Source organism: Homalodisca vitripennis, chromosome 3, assembly GCF_021130785.1.
Source record: "Homalodisca vitripennis isolate AUS2020 chromosome 3, UT_GWSS_2.1, whole genome shotgun sequence".
Lineage (NCBI taxonomy): Eukaryota > Metazoa > Arthropoda > Insecta > Hemiptera > Cicadellidae > Homalodisca > Homalodisca vitripennis.
In genome coordinates this window covers 49,078,299-49,097,808 of record NC_060209.1, presented here as the reverse complement: position 1 = coordinate 49,097,808, position 19,510 = coordinate 49,078,299, and the positions used below count along the sequence as shown (strand labels likewise).

Here is a 19,510-nt window from a genome sequence, read left to right as displayed (position 1 = left end):
AAAGCACTAAAAGCGGGCTCTCTGTTATCTAACACATATTTTTATCACAATTTACTCGTGTAACCGTATACTGCTGTCACTGTTATCTACTTTCAAAATTAAATGTAAACCTAATATTTTCAACAACTATATAGTTGATAAATTTGTTTCATTTGACATGTAACTTAAGAAACTAGTGCTAATCTATCCAAAAACTCAGAGTATAAAACGTCGCTTTTGTTTAATTTATATTTGTAGATAATGGAACTAAATATTTGTGTTATATGTGTTATCTAAACACTGTCCTATGCCTTGTTAGATATGGTTTTAAGGTAGTCATATTAAAATGACTGTTAATTTAGAACATCACACAACATCTAAAACCATCACACTAACATTTCAATTTTCACCAAAAAACAAAACAACAGCCTCTAATACAATTATTATTTGTACTAATTTCTCCCAATTTTTATATAGATCATATCTGTAAGTCTATTCAATCAGTTGAATCTGGTAAATGATCATACCCATTCTAGGTAATCACCAAGGCAATAACTGATTAAACTGGATATTGACTTTATAATCAACCCATAAAATTGTAATGTATAAGATTTCAAATGTCTTCACAAAAGACTTCTAGGAAATTGTTATTTCTACGAGTAGTTTTTAAGATTTGGAACTTTTGCCCCAGTGTTTCTGTTGACGACCCTAACTTACTATACCAGAAATATTAATTATTCATGGAATATTAATTTTAATATTCATGTCAAATATTGATAAGATCGCCTATTATTATAAAGTGATCCCAATAATTTTGCTTGCTTCATTACCACCATCCTAGGACTTTGCTTTAGCTATTATTAAATTGAGATAAATCATTAACCTTGGCATTCACATATTTTTTTCACCTTTTTAAGTGAGAATTGTATATGCCTGGGAAATAAATATTCTAAGTTATTGACCAAGGTGTAGAAAAAAATTTAAATTTTTGTAGGTTCCTCTCTTCTAGGTCACCTCCTTTTTTGAAGGTTACCCCATTCTAATCCCATTGAGTGAAATATTTTTTTACCCTCTAAAAAGCTCAATAAATTAATTTAATAAGTATGGTGAAGAGTGTATGTACATTGTCATCTCAATCCGGTTTTAATATATTCTGGTGTATCAGGACCCAATTTACTCTCAATGAATTAACATGACAACAGTGCAACAGCTTACATTTCGAGTTATTTCATGCCTCTTTAAGCCAGATTCGCTCTAGTACTCTGAGGGTCCAAAATAACTTTAATTTATACTTAAATAAAAAATTCAATATGGGAATGTACTTCAGCATATGTAATTTATTATTCTGGAGTGTTTATATTGTCGTTTAAAAAATACGAATTGCCTGTTTTTTTATTTATGAAAATTGCGATTTAAGCCGCGGGGTTTTTTCCCCCTTGGGGTGGCCTACTCCCATGCACTTGAGCCTCAGGGTGTTTTCGCCCACCCCGGAAACACAAACCAAGAGGCCCACCAGTCAGTCTACAATTTTCAGCAGTTCCAAAAACCGCCGAAACAACTTATCAGGTCCTCCAAAATTCACCACCCCTGTAAAAAACTACCAAAGATGGCATACCGTTCCACTGGCATTGCAATTGGAGGGGCAAAACAAAGGGCAGGTGCTCAGCAGTTTCCTCCTGCTCATTTACACCTTCTATAGAGCGGATCCTCCTAAAGGATGCCGACTCTGTGAAGATGCTTCCTCAGATGACTATGCCCCGTAATGAGACCAATAAACCCGAGAAAACATTGATATATTTAATGAGAGAAGGTCCGACGCCACCATGGAGGAAGGTGACTGTAATCCCATTCTAACTCATTATCAAGCCCGGATGCAAATTCCACCTTCTCTCATGCTCCGCTCGAATCCATTTCCAGACAACCCTAGAGGATTCACACCTTGGAACACCGCAGAAACGTTGAGGGCCGTCAAAGTTGTCGCTGAGCCCCCGGTTGGCCAGGGCATCAGCTCTTTCGTTCCCAGGAATGCCCTCATGACCAGAAACCCAACAAACGGTCACATTGTTGATTCTGGAAAGGAGGTAAAAACGGCCTGATAGCAATTCCCAAACCAGTTTTGGATTTGATCACGCAAGAGTCCAGCGCCCGCCTGACTGTCCGTGAAAATAATTGAATCGTCTTGCTCCTATATCGCAGACGAAGATTCTCATGAGTACATACCATAATAGCTCCGACCTCCGCTTGAAAAATTGTCGGATACGAACCCATAAGAGACCACCAGCTCCCTACATGGTCACACTCTCAGAATTCCAGTGCCTGTGCCGCTTTTTGTTTTAGAGCCGTCTGTGAACCATTCAAGCTCGCTGTATAAGAGGTTTTCTTCCTCTCTGACCAATCATCCCTAGAGGGAGCAAAAATCTTAAAAAGATATGTCAAAAAAAAACTTTTTTGGCATTTGGAGGAAGGTGACTGTAATCCCCATTCTACTCATTATCAAGCCCGGATGCAAAATTCCACCTTCTCTCATGCTCCGCTCGAATCCATTTCCAGACAACCCTAGAGGATTCACAACCTTGGAACACCGCAGAACGGGTTTGAGGGCCGTCAAAAGTTGTCGCTGAGCCCTCGGTTGGCCAGGGCATCAGCTCTTTTTCGTTCCCAGGAATGCCCTCATGACCAGAAACCCAACAAACGGTCACATTGTTGATTCTGGAAAGGGAGGTAACGGCCTGATATAGCAATCCCAAACCCAGTTTGGATTTGATCACGCAAGAGTTCCAGCGCCGCCTGACTGTCCGTGAAAATATTAATCGTCTTGCTCCTATATCGCAGACGAAGATTCTCATGAGTACATACCATAATAGCTCTCCGACCTCCGCTTGAAAAATTGTCGGATACAAAACCCATAGAGACCACCAGCTCCCTACATGGTCTCACTCTCAGAATTCCAGTGCCTGTGCCGCTTTTTTGTTTTAGAGCCGTCTTGTGAACCATTCAAGCTCCGCTGGTATAAGAGGTTTTCTTCCCTCTGACCAATCATCCCTAGAGGGAGCAAAAATCTTAAAAGATATGTCAAAAAAAAAACTTTTTTGGCATTTGATCAGATATAATGTGCAGAGCAATCCTCCATCCTCCTGTATCAGGGTGGCTAATTCTACAGTGCCCACCGCTGCAGCCCGACTTGAGGTCCCATCTGCTGAAGACAGTAGGCACTCCTCCTGGCCATAGCCCGAATGACAATGTCCAGGGGGGCGAGGTTAAGACAAGTCCAGAGCCGCGCCTGGCGCACTAGGAAAAGCCACAGTGATAGCAAAGGCAGGCCATCCTTGGATACCCGCCAGAGGACGAGCTAACACCATCTTGGCCTCCGTTTTTGGGCCACCCAGTCGACAGCTCCATACATTAGTGCAGGTCTGACCACGGAAACATAAAGCCAGTACAAGAGCCTCGGCTTCAGTCCCCAGGGCCAACTATCACACGTCTGCATTGCATTAAAGACCATTTCCCACTGGCAATGACCCTTTCTAGATGAGGTTCCCGGTTCAGAACCCTATCTAGGATCACGCCCAGGTACTTGACCTCAGACTTTCAGCTCAATGGAAGAGCTTCTGAATAGAAAGGGACCAATGCCCTCCATCTGTCGCCTCCTGGTAAAAACAAACCACAGCAGCCTTGGAGGGTTTAACAGTGAGGCAAACCCCATCGCACCAATTTCCAACCATGTTCAGAGCAGAATTGGTTCAGTTCTGTGATTGTTGTGTTGAACTTGCCACTCACAAGAATCACAATAATTATCTGCGTACCCCTGCGCAAAGACACCGCTACTATTCAAAGAATTTAGCAGATCGTCCACAACCAGGTTCCACAGGAGAGGAGAGAGTACGCCACCCTGCGGACAGCCCCTCATAGTATTCACACTAAAACTTGCTCCCATGAGGCCGCGGGTTACTACTGATCTCTTATAAAACCGAATAGGTGTTCTACACATTTATTACGTTCTATTATGACATTTGTATGTCATTATTTACCAAATCTGTTTAATTACCCAATTAATATTATATCATATTATATAATTAATATTATATTTATATAATATATAACCTTTACTGTATTTTTCCATTACTTTGCAACTATTATACTGATGTGTGTGATATCCTTAAAATGGTAGAGTGGATAAAAAACTTTGGATTTTTTTAATGTAAAAATCTGTGGAATAGAGTATTACAGTTAAATTTAACTTAAAAACATACGTATGTGACAATGAGTGTTATTTCCAGGGCTTATAATTATTCAATATTAATGCATAAGGTATTATTTAAATAGCCTGTTCATAACTGTTACAAAATAGTGAGGTCTTAATTTAACTATGTTGTATTAATTATGTAGTTTATTTTTCTTATTAGTAAATGTACAATATATTTTAATTTTGCAATTAACACATATATTAAAATTATCATACATAGGGCTTCAAGTTATCCTATTTTGTTCCTGTTTGGTTTGCAGTTGCAATTTCTGATTACGTGCTAATGCTCTGGTGTAATCACGTAATCCGTCGCTGACCTGGAAACCGTCATTTGCGTATTTTGATGGTTTCTGAGTATTAGTGTATCAGCAAATGCCCCTCTAATATACAACAGAGTTAAAGAGCAATATCAGCTAAGCTGATAGCTCCGCCAATAAACGTTTTCGTTTGGTAATACAACCCGTAATCATTGATAATCCTATTAATGTGAGTATCCTCTCAAGTAGTTCAGAACGACTCAAAAATATTGCATAATACTTCTTTATTTGAGCATTAATTTAAAGAGCACTAACGTTATTGATAGCAATATTGGCGGCATTATTAAGGCAATAGTATTTGCTTTATTGGATGCATATAGTAAGTCACAATGTAGGAAAGTCCAATTAATGTATAGGCTTGTTCTAAGACACCAGACACATATAATTATTAAAAGAAATCAGTTGTAAATAATAAATGTTTAACATTTATTATTATAAAATTAAACGTTAACACTTATAATATTTAATTGAAGATTTTAACGAAAAATATCTTATTATAACTAGTTTAGTAAGAAAATTAGATTTAGTCAAGCGAATTTAGTAAAGAATGAACTTTATTTCATTACCTTTAATAAAACAGAGATATGCTTAAGCGTTTAACAAATCCAGTGGCTCCACTTTACATGAGTTCTAAATTTTCATCGGAAAAAGCGTTTTTTTGTGTTTGTAAATGACGATGAAAAGTTTGCCTGCTGTGATTAGGTTCTTCTCGTGCACATGACTTGTCCTCGGGACTTGTATCCTGTGCGCTAGCAACGGCTAGATTTATTTTCTAATGGGGTATGTTTAATATGAACTTTATCTTTTTTCTTTTTTTAGTGGCAGTCTATTTATGAATGTTATCATTTTTCTTTGACTAATAATTATGTTTTCACCTGACAAAAAAAATATTTCAGCTATCCACACGTTGTATTACTCATTTTGTAACATATAACTATAGCAAATGTCCTTAAGTGTATGCTAAGAATTGGATACTTAGTTAATTTAGCCATAGTTAATTTAGTGGTAGGATACAAAATATTTACATACAAGTAAATGAAAGTAAAGTTTTAATGTAAATATTTTATTTTTTTCTAAAACAATGTTTTGATGCTCATGATAAGACAATAAAGTACAGCGAACACTAATTACACAGACGGCTGTTGTATTTGTTTCACAAGAAATTGTTAATTGTCACTCGAGATGGCGACAACGACGACGTCAATGAATGCCTTCATTTATTCATTATGTTTGCACACTTTTGCTAGTTTTGAGTTATACTATTTTGCAAATGTATTACAAAAACAATTTATACTAATTATCATTCCTTGGAATGGCGTTAATGCCGAGTACGGTAGGAGACATCTAGCTGTGTATGTGATCGGAATAAGCCGAATATTTATCAGTCATTTATAAAAATATCAGTATGTGTGTAATCAGTATTTTAAGCGGTGGAAGCCCCTATACTGTGTTTGTAGAAACGCACGCAGTTGTTCCTGACTTTATAGGAGGTCTTCATTTGAGTGAAAATGATGCAAAAGAGCAGAGAAAAGTGGAAATATCTGATTTGCCCATTACTGACAACTGGGCAAGACACAAAACCTGTTAATTTTTCTTAAGAGAATTCGTTCACTGTTTCATTCTTCATAAGCATATTCATGCAGAATTCCTATCAGTCTCTGTAACGTGTAATGACAAGAATTTACTTTATTGATATACCTACTAAATCCATAACTGAAGCGAATTCCGCTTCTGAATTTTTTCCCAAAAACCCTGAAATATCACAGAGAGTTCCGGAAGCTAAGAGCTCTTTTAAGTCTTTAGAGATCAAAAAGTTATAGCTCTTGATCTCCAAGAACTATTAATATTCTATACGTATCAGGTTTGATAAATGATGTACAGAAGTAAAATAAAAAGAAATTAAATTGAGTTTTAAAGTACGTAGCTTAAATCGTTTTTAAGATTTCCTTTTACAGGGTAAGCGTTTTCGATGCTCTATTCATCATCATGCACCATTACAAACTCAATATTGCCTATGACAATGTTCATACAAATTTAAGTCTATATTTCAGTATGTGTCTTTATATTTTCCACGATAAGGGAAACAAGCCAAAACAAACGATGGCACAAAAGAATTCTAAGACCATAATAAATTACAATTGCCAAAAATATACTAATTTAAACATCTTTTTGATCCTTTCAACAAGCCAAAGTCATCGGTGGCGCTGAAAATATAATCTACTCGAACGAAAAATATATTCATTTTAATGCAACAACTACGACATTGGTTTTGATACAACGGGTAACTGGTAGTGCACAAAAAAGTTGTTGGCATTTGTATGATTTTATTCTTAAAAGGAATCAATTTCTATTTCAATCATGCACTCTAAGAACAAATTGTAATGTTTCATGAGTTGGGTCACCCGAGGTTTTAAACATTCAGATACTGTAAACTAAAAAGTCTACTCTGTTCTACTCGACACCAGCAACCCAAACTGTTATTTTAATGATGCTAATTACACTCTAGAAGAATCTGATTACTTTTTACTAAATAGTTTAATCTTAATAGAAATATTACGCGAAGTATTTTTGTTTTAACTCCATTACAAATTGGAAAATACTGACATCACAAATAATAGTGAAATATTCGTTTACTAACAAATTACACCCCCAAACTACAACTAAATGCATGTATTGTATGTCAAAAAGACAATTAATGTAGTGTACCGCGAGTACATACCACCTCAAGCCGCATGGCATATATTAGACCGCATGAATATGCAACTGTGTCTGGGACTTAACCACTTATAACGGTTGCAAATTCCTACAACTACCATGCATTGTTGTTTTTGTTCAATTTTTATCACTCCAGAGTCAAGAGTCGAGATACATATACAATACTTTCAAACTTCAAATAAAAAAATAAATATCTTAATAATCAAAATGACCTCTTTTAAGGAGATGACGATCCCCTTTTAAGCCTTATTCTGTATGGCCTCATAGGCCACTGGTCTGTACGAGGATCTTATCAAATAGAATAAAAGGAATTGTCGATACAGTACAAGGTTGATGGTACTGATAAAAAGTGATTCGGTCACAGGCAGGATTTAAGCAGCGCTATCTCTAACTCAGAGCCAAAGTCCAATGTCTTACACCGCTCGGAGATCGGCACTCTAAATATTTATGTGTTTTTGAATTGCAAATGTAGAAATATGATAATGTTTCAAATTAGCTAAACATGTTTTTAGGGTTAGAAGGAGAGATGCTATATTGTCAGATCATATTAACTATTTATTAACTAATTAGATCTATTAAAAATTATTAGAAAATTATTTAAAAATTATTATTATCTAAAAATTATTAGATCTATTTATTAACTAATAGTGTAGTGATTTCCCCTAACAATTTTGAGGAATTCAACATTTATTTACGAGGCAATAGTTTTTAAACTACATGAACGTTTGTCCTTAGATTTATACAACACACTATAACTTGTAAAATGCATAGAATATACTAATTTTAAAATTATTTATTAAAACATTAAAAGTTTGTGGGTTCATTTTACAAAAAACTAACTAAAAGGTTGTTCTATTTAGAATTTTAATCTATTATAATATTAAAAATATTAATGGATAATTTTAATATCAAGTACCCAGGACAGCCAAAATGTTTGGCTTTAGAATGACTGGTTCCAAAGAAATTTGTACGTGATTAAAAATGTAGCTCCGGAAAATAGGGTTATAAGTTCAACTTTACGGACCATGGCAAATATTTTAAATAATTAAACAATAACTAGTTTATTTGTAACTGTATTGTTCTAATTAAAGTAACAGCAATAGTTAATATCATATTTCACGTACAAAACTAATATAAAATAGTCATATTCATATTTTTATGTATACTCTCGTCAATTAATTGTAACCTAAGAAATGCACTAAAATATGATTCTTTAATACACGTACAGTGTTAAAATAAATTTGTAATATTTCCATCACATAATTTTAAAATATCATTTCTCTTTGAATTGTATGAATAAAACCCAGAATATTGCTATAAAATGAGAGATTGGATTTATTTACCTTGGTCTCCACATTGGTCCAGATATTATTTGGTCTACATCTTTGTCTGCCCTGAGGGAGGTTATTGTAAGGGCTTTCTTGTAACAGGTTCCTCTCAATGTTACCAATACGTAAAACATTGGTAATTAATTGCAATGTTTTATTATTTGGACTCCTAAATAAACTTTGGGTATTTAAGTACATTTTATCAAATAAATAAACGATAGGTAAATATATAATTTATGAAACCTATATCGATAAACCATAACACTATCAAACGTATGTATTATTAATAGTAATATATACAAATATGGAAAAAAGTAAAATTGTAACTGTAATATCAGTTTTTTTAAAGATACTTTAAATAGAATGTATTATATTACTTTCAAGGCAAACAAAGAAGAATTAGACTAATAATAATTTAGTAAATAGGTCAATTAAGTAAATCTACAAAGTTTTATTTATTTATATCCATACATATTTGTACTTTGATACAGTGTCCAATAGTCGGGCCAAAGAAAAGGTCCTTTCTAAATTAATATGTAGCATATCTGTGAAAGCACAGTAATGATAATATCAACGCTTATGAGCTACAAACATATACAGAGCAAAGACATTTTGATAAACACATAAAATATCAAATGTCATTTATTATACTATTTCTGCTGAAACTTAATAATTAAAAATTCTGTTTTAAATATGCACGTATGTATGTGTGTTCATCTCTTGGTCTATAAAATCATAAGGATTTATGAAGGTTTATAAAATTTAGGTTTTCTGTTCAATAAGAAATTATTCTATATTTAAGGACTAGTTTTCAATTTATCAGTATATAAATTATTTAAACAATAGTCTTATATTTATATTCCAATTCATGATTTATTTAAATTTTTTACTAAACAAAAAATGTAAATCTGGCTATTATATTGAAAAACTTTTAACAAATTTTAGTTCATTAGAAGTTGAATAAGGGTTGAGAGCAGTTAATTTGTGTTTACCACAAACACAAATTAACTGATTATTTTAAAGTCTAAATTCGAGATGTAGATTGTTGGTCTGATGATACACGGTTATTGTTAATTAAGGTGTATTTTGTGGGGAATGCCAAAAGTTAAAAAAACCATTTTTTTTTTATTTCATAAAATAAATAGATGAAATTAGGTAAAGGGATCAAAGTACGCACAAAGAAAGATATATTCGGTGTATAACGGGTTTTTATTAAGCACAAATCGCATACAAAACAAGTGGATGCCGTAATATAGGAAATAGGTGAAACACCTTTTTAAATCCTTGAAGCAATCCAGGATTTTCATTGGTCTCATGTATAAACATTGCAGAGGTTGAATAATTGGAGAACTTACTGTAAGTACTGGTTTTAGAGATTATTATTTTCAATTAGTAGGCTGTGGCTCATATCTTTTGCTTCGGCTTTGGTACATGGCACTGAACTTAGAAACTCCGTTCTAAGTTTTAAAATTTCAGAGGATTCTTAAATAAACCGTTAAGAGGAAGTAATAGAGGACACGAAAAATCGTAAAGAAACGTTACATGATATTTCTGTATGAAGTCCCTGTGCTGCGCTACCGCCCTTTGACTTTTTGACTCTAAACAAATAGGTTAAAGAATTAATAAAAAAAAAAAAAAAACAATTTGGAAATAGACTACGCAACAGGAGATGTAACATTAATAATAAGATACATCTTCAGTAAGATACATTCTAAATGAATTTATTTTCAAATATTCCTATTCCAAGATTAGACTACTTTAAATGAAAAAATACAATGCTGCATTATTAAAACACTCTAACTAAGAACTTCTAATAGCATATATTTTGATTAACCAATCACCAACGTTTGGTTGATTCATGTAAACCAAAACAGGAAAATTGCTAAGAACTTCATAAAATTTAAGTTATGTTTACTAACAGTTGTGGTAGTTAAATATATACCATAGTTTAAGGAAATAAGTTGTAATATTTTGAATAACCTGGAATAGTTTTTTATGGGTTTTAAATAATGTTTAAAAAATAGTGTAATACAGTATTTTAAAATATGTTCTTAAATTTCGGATCGGCAGACTGAAACACTTGTTTGAAAGGCATATTGCAGAAGAGGAAACGAAACTACAGAACTGTGGCCGCAAGCTGCGGGTCCCAAGTTGCAGTGAAACATCTGTGCAAGCCGCCTCGCCGAAGGCCTACAGCGAATAATTCATAACAAGAGGGCTCTTCGTCTGTTCTCATTCCATTATCTAATACTTCTCTGCTCAATGATAAATTCTTAACTGCACAGAAATATTATTAGAGAATACCAATATGTTTACAATACAAAAAATGAACTGTAGAAATCATTTCTTCTTGTTTGTGTATTTTTCAGTAAAACAAATCACTATTTTGATAGATTTACTTACCAGGCTGTAATTTTAACATTAATTTGATCTTATACCTGTCCAATCCTGATATACATTTTCGTCATTAACACAGAAATATCATCACACATCACTTAGGTACGATTAAAGTTTCTGATAGTTTCCTTTTTAAAGACATTAGTGCCAAATCCATATAGGGCAAAAAATAAATAACTAGTATTTAATGAATTAGGGATGAAAGTGACTACACTTATATATAAAGAAATTTAATATGTGGAAAAACGTTGGTAACTTTAATTTCAATGGCATCTACTTTGGACTAAAGACTAAAGAACATTAGGTAGCATATCAGAGTATAATACTAATTTTCCTGAAGATTTTATTCCTAAAATTAAATTTTCCTAAACTTTTTTATTTGGAATTGTATTACGATACTTTATGTTAACCTCTATTTTCTGCAGCCTTCAAAACATAATTTACATAATTTTTTACAAATTTACACCTACAAAAGAGAATATATACAAGTTCTTGTTTCTGTTGTATTTTTGATGTCACGAAAGGAGATATTTATCCAGTTCATGGACAAATAAAATATATTTAATAACTTTCAGCAATCCTAAATTTTTATTAGCGATACATCTCTTATAATAACTTGTTACCAAAAGTCTAACGATGAGCCAGCGGGAGATGTTTCTCGTAAAACGTTAAGTACAGTCCTCACGGTACAATTAAACCGATCTTGTTAGTAAATTAAATTTTTTTCGGTATAAAACTTCATAATCGGAAATTAAAATTACCAATAACATTTACAATTTATTGTTAAGGAACTCTATGAATACCTTCTGATATCCGACAATAACATGAATTTCCCAGTTGTCACACATTTGAAAACGTCTCTTCTTAAATTAGATGAAAACGCAAAATAAGTTTGGAAACCAATTATTACCGAGATAAAGCTGCTAAATTTAAAATAAGACACATAAATATTATGATAGTGTAAGCTAACAATAATAAATGCAACACTATAATGCTAAAATATCTACCTGAAAAACCAATTTTACTTATTTGGATGCATTATATTATACTTCATATATTTAAATATTTCAACAACCTTATTATTAATTGATTGTTTCAATCCATCTACTATTGAGAATGCCCTAATTTATTGAAAATGTGTGCCGTTTGGTAAAATGTAAAACCGCTAAACGAAAACAAGTATCAATTAATTCCTCGTGTTTAGAACATAAAAGAACTTAATACTTGCGAAATGGTCTTGTAATTTTTGTTAATTACACGTAGCTGGGATTAAAGTGTCTGTTATAAAACTAACACCGTTATAAACGAGTTAGGTGGCGAGACTGTAGTCATTATGTAGAATTTATTGGCTTAGAGGTATAAAATATACAAAGTACTAAAATCGCGCTTGCTGTTATGAAACACATATTCGTATTAAAATTTACTCGTGTAACCGTATATTGCTGTCACTGTTATTTACGTACTATCAACATTAGCTCTAAACACAATTCTTAACAGATATACTCTTGATAAATTTGTTTAATTTTGCATACAAATAAAAAAAACACTAGTACTAATTTATCTAAAACTTTGAATAAAAAATTCAGCTTTTATTTTATTAAAATTTTTAAAATAATCAAACTGAATATATGTGTTATGGTGTTATCGATAAACTATTTTAAACACTTCCATACCATGTTCGATACGGATTTTTAGGTAGCCATATAAAACTTCTGATAATTTAGAACATCACATAACCTCTAAAACCACTACACTAAAATCTCAGTATTGAGACAAAAAAAAACAACTCTATATACAATTTATAATTATTATTATGAATTTCACACAATTCTTCTATAGATCATTTCTCTAGGTGTGTTCAATCTGTTTAATCTGGTAGAATCTGGTTAATGAGCCATTCTAGGTAATAAACTAAGGAATAACTGATAAAACTTTACTTTAAATGGTCATATTACATTGAAATAAAGCGTTGACCTTGGCATTTACTTATATAGTCAGTATGATATGAGTAATTACATTCTTACTTTATTCCTTTGTATGTGAGAATCGCAAAATATTTTACTCTTATATGAGTTTCACATTATCTGGGAAATAATTATTTTAACTTATTTGATCAAGGTGTACAAAAAATTTAAAAATGTAAACTTACCCCTTTTTTTATCACCTTTAAAACAGAGAGTGAAATGGGTTTTACCATAAAATACCCAAAAAAAGTATTTTAATAGTTATAATGAAGATTTTACATCGGTATCTCAACCCATTTAGAATATATCTATGCGTATCAGGATCTAATTTACACCCTGTATATACAGTATTAAAATGGCAACAGAACAACGGCTAATACATCATGTTCAGTATGTTAACTGAAAAGGTAAGAACTTAAAGTTTAGGATTTCTTCACACTGGCATAAATTATTAGGAAATCAGTTTATCATGAAAACATTAGAGAGAAGTTCAAATCTGTTCATGGCACTTATTAAAACTGTTTCGCTCTCCGACTTGAAAGACCAAAAACCGTTTCTTATACTTAAATAAAAAAATGGAATATTGGAATGTACTGGCGTATATCATTTTACTCTAGAGTGTTTAGATTGTCGTTTAAAAACAATATGGTCAACCTGTTTTTTTTTTTTTTTATTTTTTTTTTTTTTTAGGAAATTGCAATCTTAGCCGCGGGTTACTGCTGGTCTCTTATAAAACCGAATAGTTGGCTCTACAAATGTATTACGTTTTATTAAGCCATTTTAAAATTAATATTGACAACGTTTGTCTAAATTACACTATTTTATATATATATATATATATATATATATATATATATATATATATATATACATGTATAATTCAAATATATATGCATAAAGTTAGTGTTACTGAAATGTATGTAGTTTTCATTAAAGTGGTTTAGTGGTTAAGTACTAAAATAATAAATCAATAGTTGTAGAAAAACTTACAGGTGGGTAACAAAAAATCAGCTTCCATTTTATCCCATGTTACGCTTGAACCAACAATATATCGGCCAAATAACATTTAACATTTATAATATTAACATTTTAAGCACTTTTAGATCACAAAGACATTTATGATAATAACAATTGTAACATAAAATTAAAAATATTTTTATTTGAAATACAGATAATTCAGTCATTATAAGGTGTGTTTCTACTGTACACATTTTATTGTGTATTAACAAATAAATATTTATGTATGCATCATTACTGTTAGGATTACTTAACACATATGTTCAAAAATTAGAGAGTTCCTGGAAAATAAATTACAATGCTTTTCGCTTGTACGGGCTAAGCACTATGAGGGTTGAATTTGAGAATCGGAAACTTACGGTACAACTAAAAATACGGACTAAAATACAATGCCTCACTGATGATAGAACAGATTATATCTCAAATGCTTAAATGTATTCTAAGAAAGACTGTGATGGCCGAGGCCTCACATTAATCCAACAAAAAACCAAATCAAGCAATAATGAGGTTGTTTAAGCCAATCGAGAACACAAAAAGAAATATAACTGCTGATAATTGGTATAGCTACATTCATATTGATGAGGAACTGTACGAAAACAAATGTAACATATATCTTTCTGGACTGCGAAACATATCTCTGGAGAAACAAAAATTGAATTCCCATCAAGTTTCTGTTAAACAGAGTGAAAGCAGACTTCAGTCCAATGTACGGTTATATTGAAAGAATAACTCTATTTACATATGTGCCAAGGAAGGCCAAGACTGTTATATTGGGCTCGCCAATGAACCAGGGACCAGGGAATGATAATTTATCAGCAAACCCCAAATTATTAAAGTTTACAGTATAAAAAAGGGTGGCGTTGACTCGGTTGACCAATTGTGTTCCAACGATTTGACATCACGTAGAACGCAAAGATAGCCAATGGCAATGTTCTTCGCCATGGGGAACACTTCTGCTGGAGTCAATTCTTTTGTGCTTTATAATCCTTACTGTGATATAATTCGATTGAACAGGCTGGAGTACATAAAAACCTGGCAAAGTCTCTTGCAACAACTATCTTTCATCGTTAATTGGAAAGAGAGTATGTGATGGATTAAATTAAACTATCTGCCAAGAGAATGCTGTACATTGTAGATCTTCCAACACGTGTGCTAGATGATATTCTAACAGCTAGGAAGACGTGCGTTTACTGTCCTTTTCATTTCAAGAGCAAAAACTAAATATCCCTACAAGTTCATAGGCCTGGCAGAAATTTTTAAACGGGCAATGAACCACATGGGTTTTTAGGAGGGATATAACCAAGATATGATTTATTTGTTATTGGATCATGACAAAACTATATTTTTTACATGTGTTGGACCTATTATTATAGTTTTATAAATACAAATATATTAAAATTTCTAGTCATAATTGTAAATCAAATACATTTATTTTACTATATTTATAATAAAATTATTTTAACAAATTACAATATTGTTGATAAAGAATATATAATATAAACATTTTATGTATGATAATTATACGTATTGGAGTAATTTTATAGGCTATTTTAAACTTCGACTATTAAATTTGGGATTTCCAGCAATCCCTCTTAAAACCTTCTTAATTTCAGATAAAACATATGTCATGAAATAATGAACTCATTACACATAAATAAATTAAAGAAATATGCCGTTTAGTAGTACAATCTGTTCGATTCTAAATGGGGATCAGTTGCAACAATAGATGAATTAGCAGCAATGTATATTGTAAAAAATCTATCCAAGGAAACAGAAAAGTAGAGTCAACAAATTCTGTACTGTAGCAGAAAAATTTTCCAGTGTATGCATTTTTGGATTGACATTTAGAGATTACTAAGAAGAGAGAAGAGAGAGAGAGAGAGAGAGAGAGAGAGAGAGAGAGAGAGAGAGAGAGAGAGAGAGGAGAGAGAGAGAGAGAGAGAGAGAGAGAGAGAGAGAATTTAACGACAAAGTTAGGCTCATAGAAATTAATCAGTCCTTAATCAGATTTATAATCAGCATCTGATTTTTGGAGCTAACCTTTATCTGAGAAAGGCAGGTAGAGAGAGAGATTCTTAATACATAATCGATTACAACACCAACATGATCTACTCAGCTTTGCAATATCACTTACTCAGGCTTTATTTCTATAAACAACTATATTATTGTATTATAAATATAATACCAAATAATCAGAAAAATATCTTCCGTAATATTCATTTTCCACTAATCTGTAACGTAAGCTACCTCTATTTCAGCCTATGAGAAAGAGTCATTTCCAGTTACTACCTAGCAAATTATTTATGTAATATCTTAATGAGTGCGGGTCATTTCCGTTTTATTCTGCAAAGTAGGAACGTATTCTGCAAAGTAGATATACTACTTAGCATATCTTTTTGTTACAGAGTGCGGGTCGCATTGTTAATTGATTGACTTTACGTTGCAGTTTTTGTCTTCAGAGCGAAAAAAGACTAAGAATCTTTGTTATCACCCAACAATAGTGATTGCAGAATGATAGAAATCAATTTAAGAAAATCCAGGTAGTGTCCCTACACGATGCAAGTAGGCTCTTTGCTTCCTGAGATATCTCGTATAGGTCTTAGAATTTTATCTGTTATATCTCTTTTTTTCTTGTTTTCAACTTTGTTATTAATATTTTATGAACCTAATATGTAAATGAATACATGTTGGCCTCCAAACTGAAATAAAAAATACGCAACTATTAAACTGTGTTAATACAATATAAAATTACCTCGTCAAAGGAAAATGCAAAATATATTAAAGAAAAATACGCAAGAAATGTTGCTTGGAATAATTTTCATGAATAATCAATAGAAAAATTCTAACACAAACCTAAATTATAGAACAGGATGATAGTTTGTTTACAGCATCCAAAATGAACTATATATTTCTCTGCTTTACATTAATTACGATTCCAGCCTAGAGAGACCATGATGTAATTAGTAACGTGTCCTCTCACCCATGTGGAAAGTCCTTAGGGCTCTGTGGTTTCTCGGGACCGGTACTGTACAATCAATCAGGGAGAGGTTGACCATTATTGTTCATCAATATGTCTTGTCTGTGAATAAATCATATGTTGCATTTGTTTCGTGTAAAAAATGACATAACTGAATAATTCTCAATAAATATCCTGGTTATTATGATGTTTTATCTTATTTAATAAATATCTTACCTCTCTGTACCTATATGAGTTAGGTACATACCTATAGTAACCTATATAACTGTAATAATAGGTCTTAAAGTACAAGTAACTGATAGATGAAGATTTCATTTTCAAAATGTGTATGTCTGTCATATTGAAATATTAACGAATATCGAAAATGTACTAGAATAATAGTTACTTATAAATAACTAGTGTAATTTTAAAATGCATTCATAGTTTTGTGTCTCTGTTTGAAATAATTGAGTTAACACTTTCGCTCGAATACAAAATACCGCCATATTGAAAGTGCTTATTATTTAAAACTGGCTAATGCACTCATCCAAAATAAGTACAAAAATTGCCTCTGAACCATGGTTAGGTTTAATCTATTTTGAACCAGCTGTTAACCGACTTCTCCCTAAATCTGGTACTTATTATTCCAATAGCCATGGGTAAGAGATTCGAAATATAAATTTTTTAAACTATGGTAGTTTTTTTTTTGGGGGGGGGGAATACGATCAATAAAATGCTAAATATCTCATTAAACATCCATCATGAGGTCTATTGCAAACTCTGAAATAGTAAAAGCCCTCAGAAATCCATATTTTGTTTTTAATATTCCCACATCCTACAATTATTTTCCTATTTTTATTTTTGATAAGCATATGTATCGAGACTTTTATAAAATACTAACACATTAATAAGTTAATCTAGATGTGAACTAATATGATCTGAATTTCACTTTACTGAAGTTGAATAGACCAACGTATGTACATACTTTCTTGATCGGGGAAGCAAGGCAAACAGTACCACGACTTCGCAAACATGTTAAGACAGGAAGTAGATCACAATGCCTATAATTAGACGCAGATAACTTCTAGTATGTTAATATCTAAATACAATCAGAAAACGTAAGAAAGGTTTTATTTTGTATTAAAATAAGTTAAACTTCTCTGTATATTATTTTATTCTATTGTATTTTTGGAATGAAACTTCTCTAAGCATTAGTACTATGACGCTCTAAAGTATTTTCAGTTAATATCTTTGCCTTAAATTCATGAACTATTAATAACAATATTTCCTTTACTTCCCTAAGAATGTATAATGTCGAAATATTAGTTGATAAAACGACGTAACTAATCATATAGTCAATTTGTATGATTTTATGTAATGAAGCCATCTGGCCAAATAATATGCAACTGAGACTATATTCACTAAAGTACTAAACAAGAAAATAATACTTAAAAATAATAAATTAAAAAGGGAAATTGAGTATTTAAAAGTCATATTTACAGAAGTTTTGTTGATATACGCATAATTTATTCCTTTAAATTAAAGAATTTAGTGAAATATTTCGTGATAGTTGTTACTTTATTTTTCGTGTGCATGTTACTATTTATTTTGTCTTCGTGATCCATTTGTAAGAGTAATCTACGATATAAAACATTTAATTTCAAACTAGTCTTCTTTATTTTGTAATATTTTTAGTTTGAAGTTAAGATTTAACTCATCAACTAAAACCGATTAATCTTATTCTTACCTCTAAAAATGCAAAATATTGTAAATATATTTTTAATCTATATCTATTGCAAGATTTTTTAATACATTTCTAAAACTGATATTTTCAGACAAACTTCTTATAACATTTTACATCTTTTTCAAGGGCAGAAAAATTCTTCCATATAATCTTTGAATTGATTTACTTCCACTAAAAATTTCAGTATACATTTTTAAACAGATTAAAGTAATATTTTAAAATGGTTCATTACTGTTACACGAACTTTTACGTGTCCTTATATTAACTGTCTTGGCGTAAGTGGTTGTTATAAAATTATTTTCCTTCAAACTCCTATATTACCTCCTATCTGCCGATCATTGTTGCCAGTGTCTAATTTACTTCGGGCGTCAACATTGTCTTATATTAAGTGAAAGTGATACCTTTTTAAATCTTAATTATCTACCAAATAATATCAAATAAGACTGGTAGTCACAAAAACTACATTCCCATCCTTACATGTAGCATATATCAAGTCAACTTTTGACTTATTTTTTCTCCAAATTTAAGGCAATAGTGTATGATGATTTGATGGTGAAGACAACATAAAAATCAAATGTCGTTTTTAGTTCATCAGAATCTGAACCGCAGAAAAAGTTTAAAAAATAAATTCTGTTACTTTTTATTACATTTATGTTAACAATTACAATAGCACGTAGACATGATTTTAATGTGTAGCTCATAATTTTAGGGATAAACCTGATTTACAGTCATAGGATAGGATAAATATAACAATTAGTCATTTCAATTATGTCTCTAATTATAAGATTTTATTACTGCTGAATTTGTTGCCAGAGTTTCATTATCAACTACATTATACATATATTTATGT

The 19,510-nt window shown here is 31.7% G+C and overlaps 1 protein-coding gene across 1 annotated transcript in view; it reads left to right on the top strand.

The window, feature by feature from the left end:
- LOC124358189 overlaps positions 1–1,678 on the top strand; it is a 97,937-nt gene extending 96,259 nt beyond the window's left edge. The window contains exon 3 of the mRNA XM_046810481.1: positions 1,397–1,678. Within this exon, the coding sequence (XP_046666437.1) occupies positions 1,397–1,678 (282 nt within the window). The remainder of the gene's footprint in view (positions 1–1,396) is intronic.
- Positions 1,679–19,510: the final 17,832 nt, after the last annotated feature.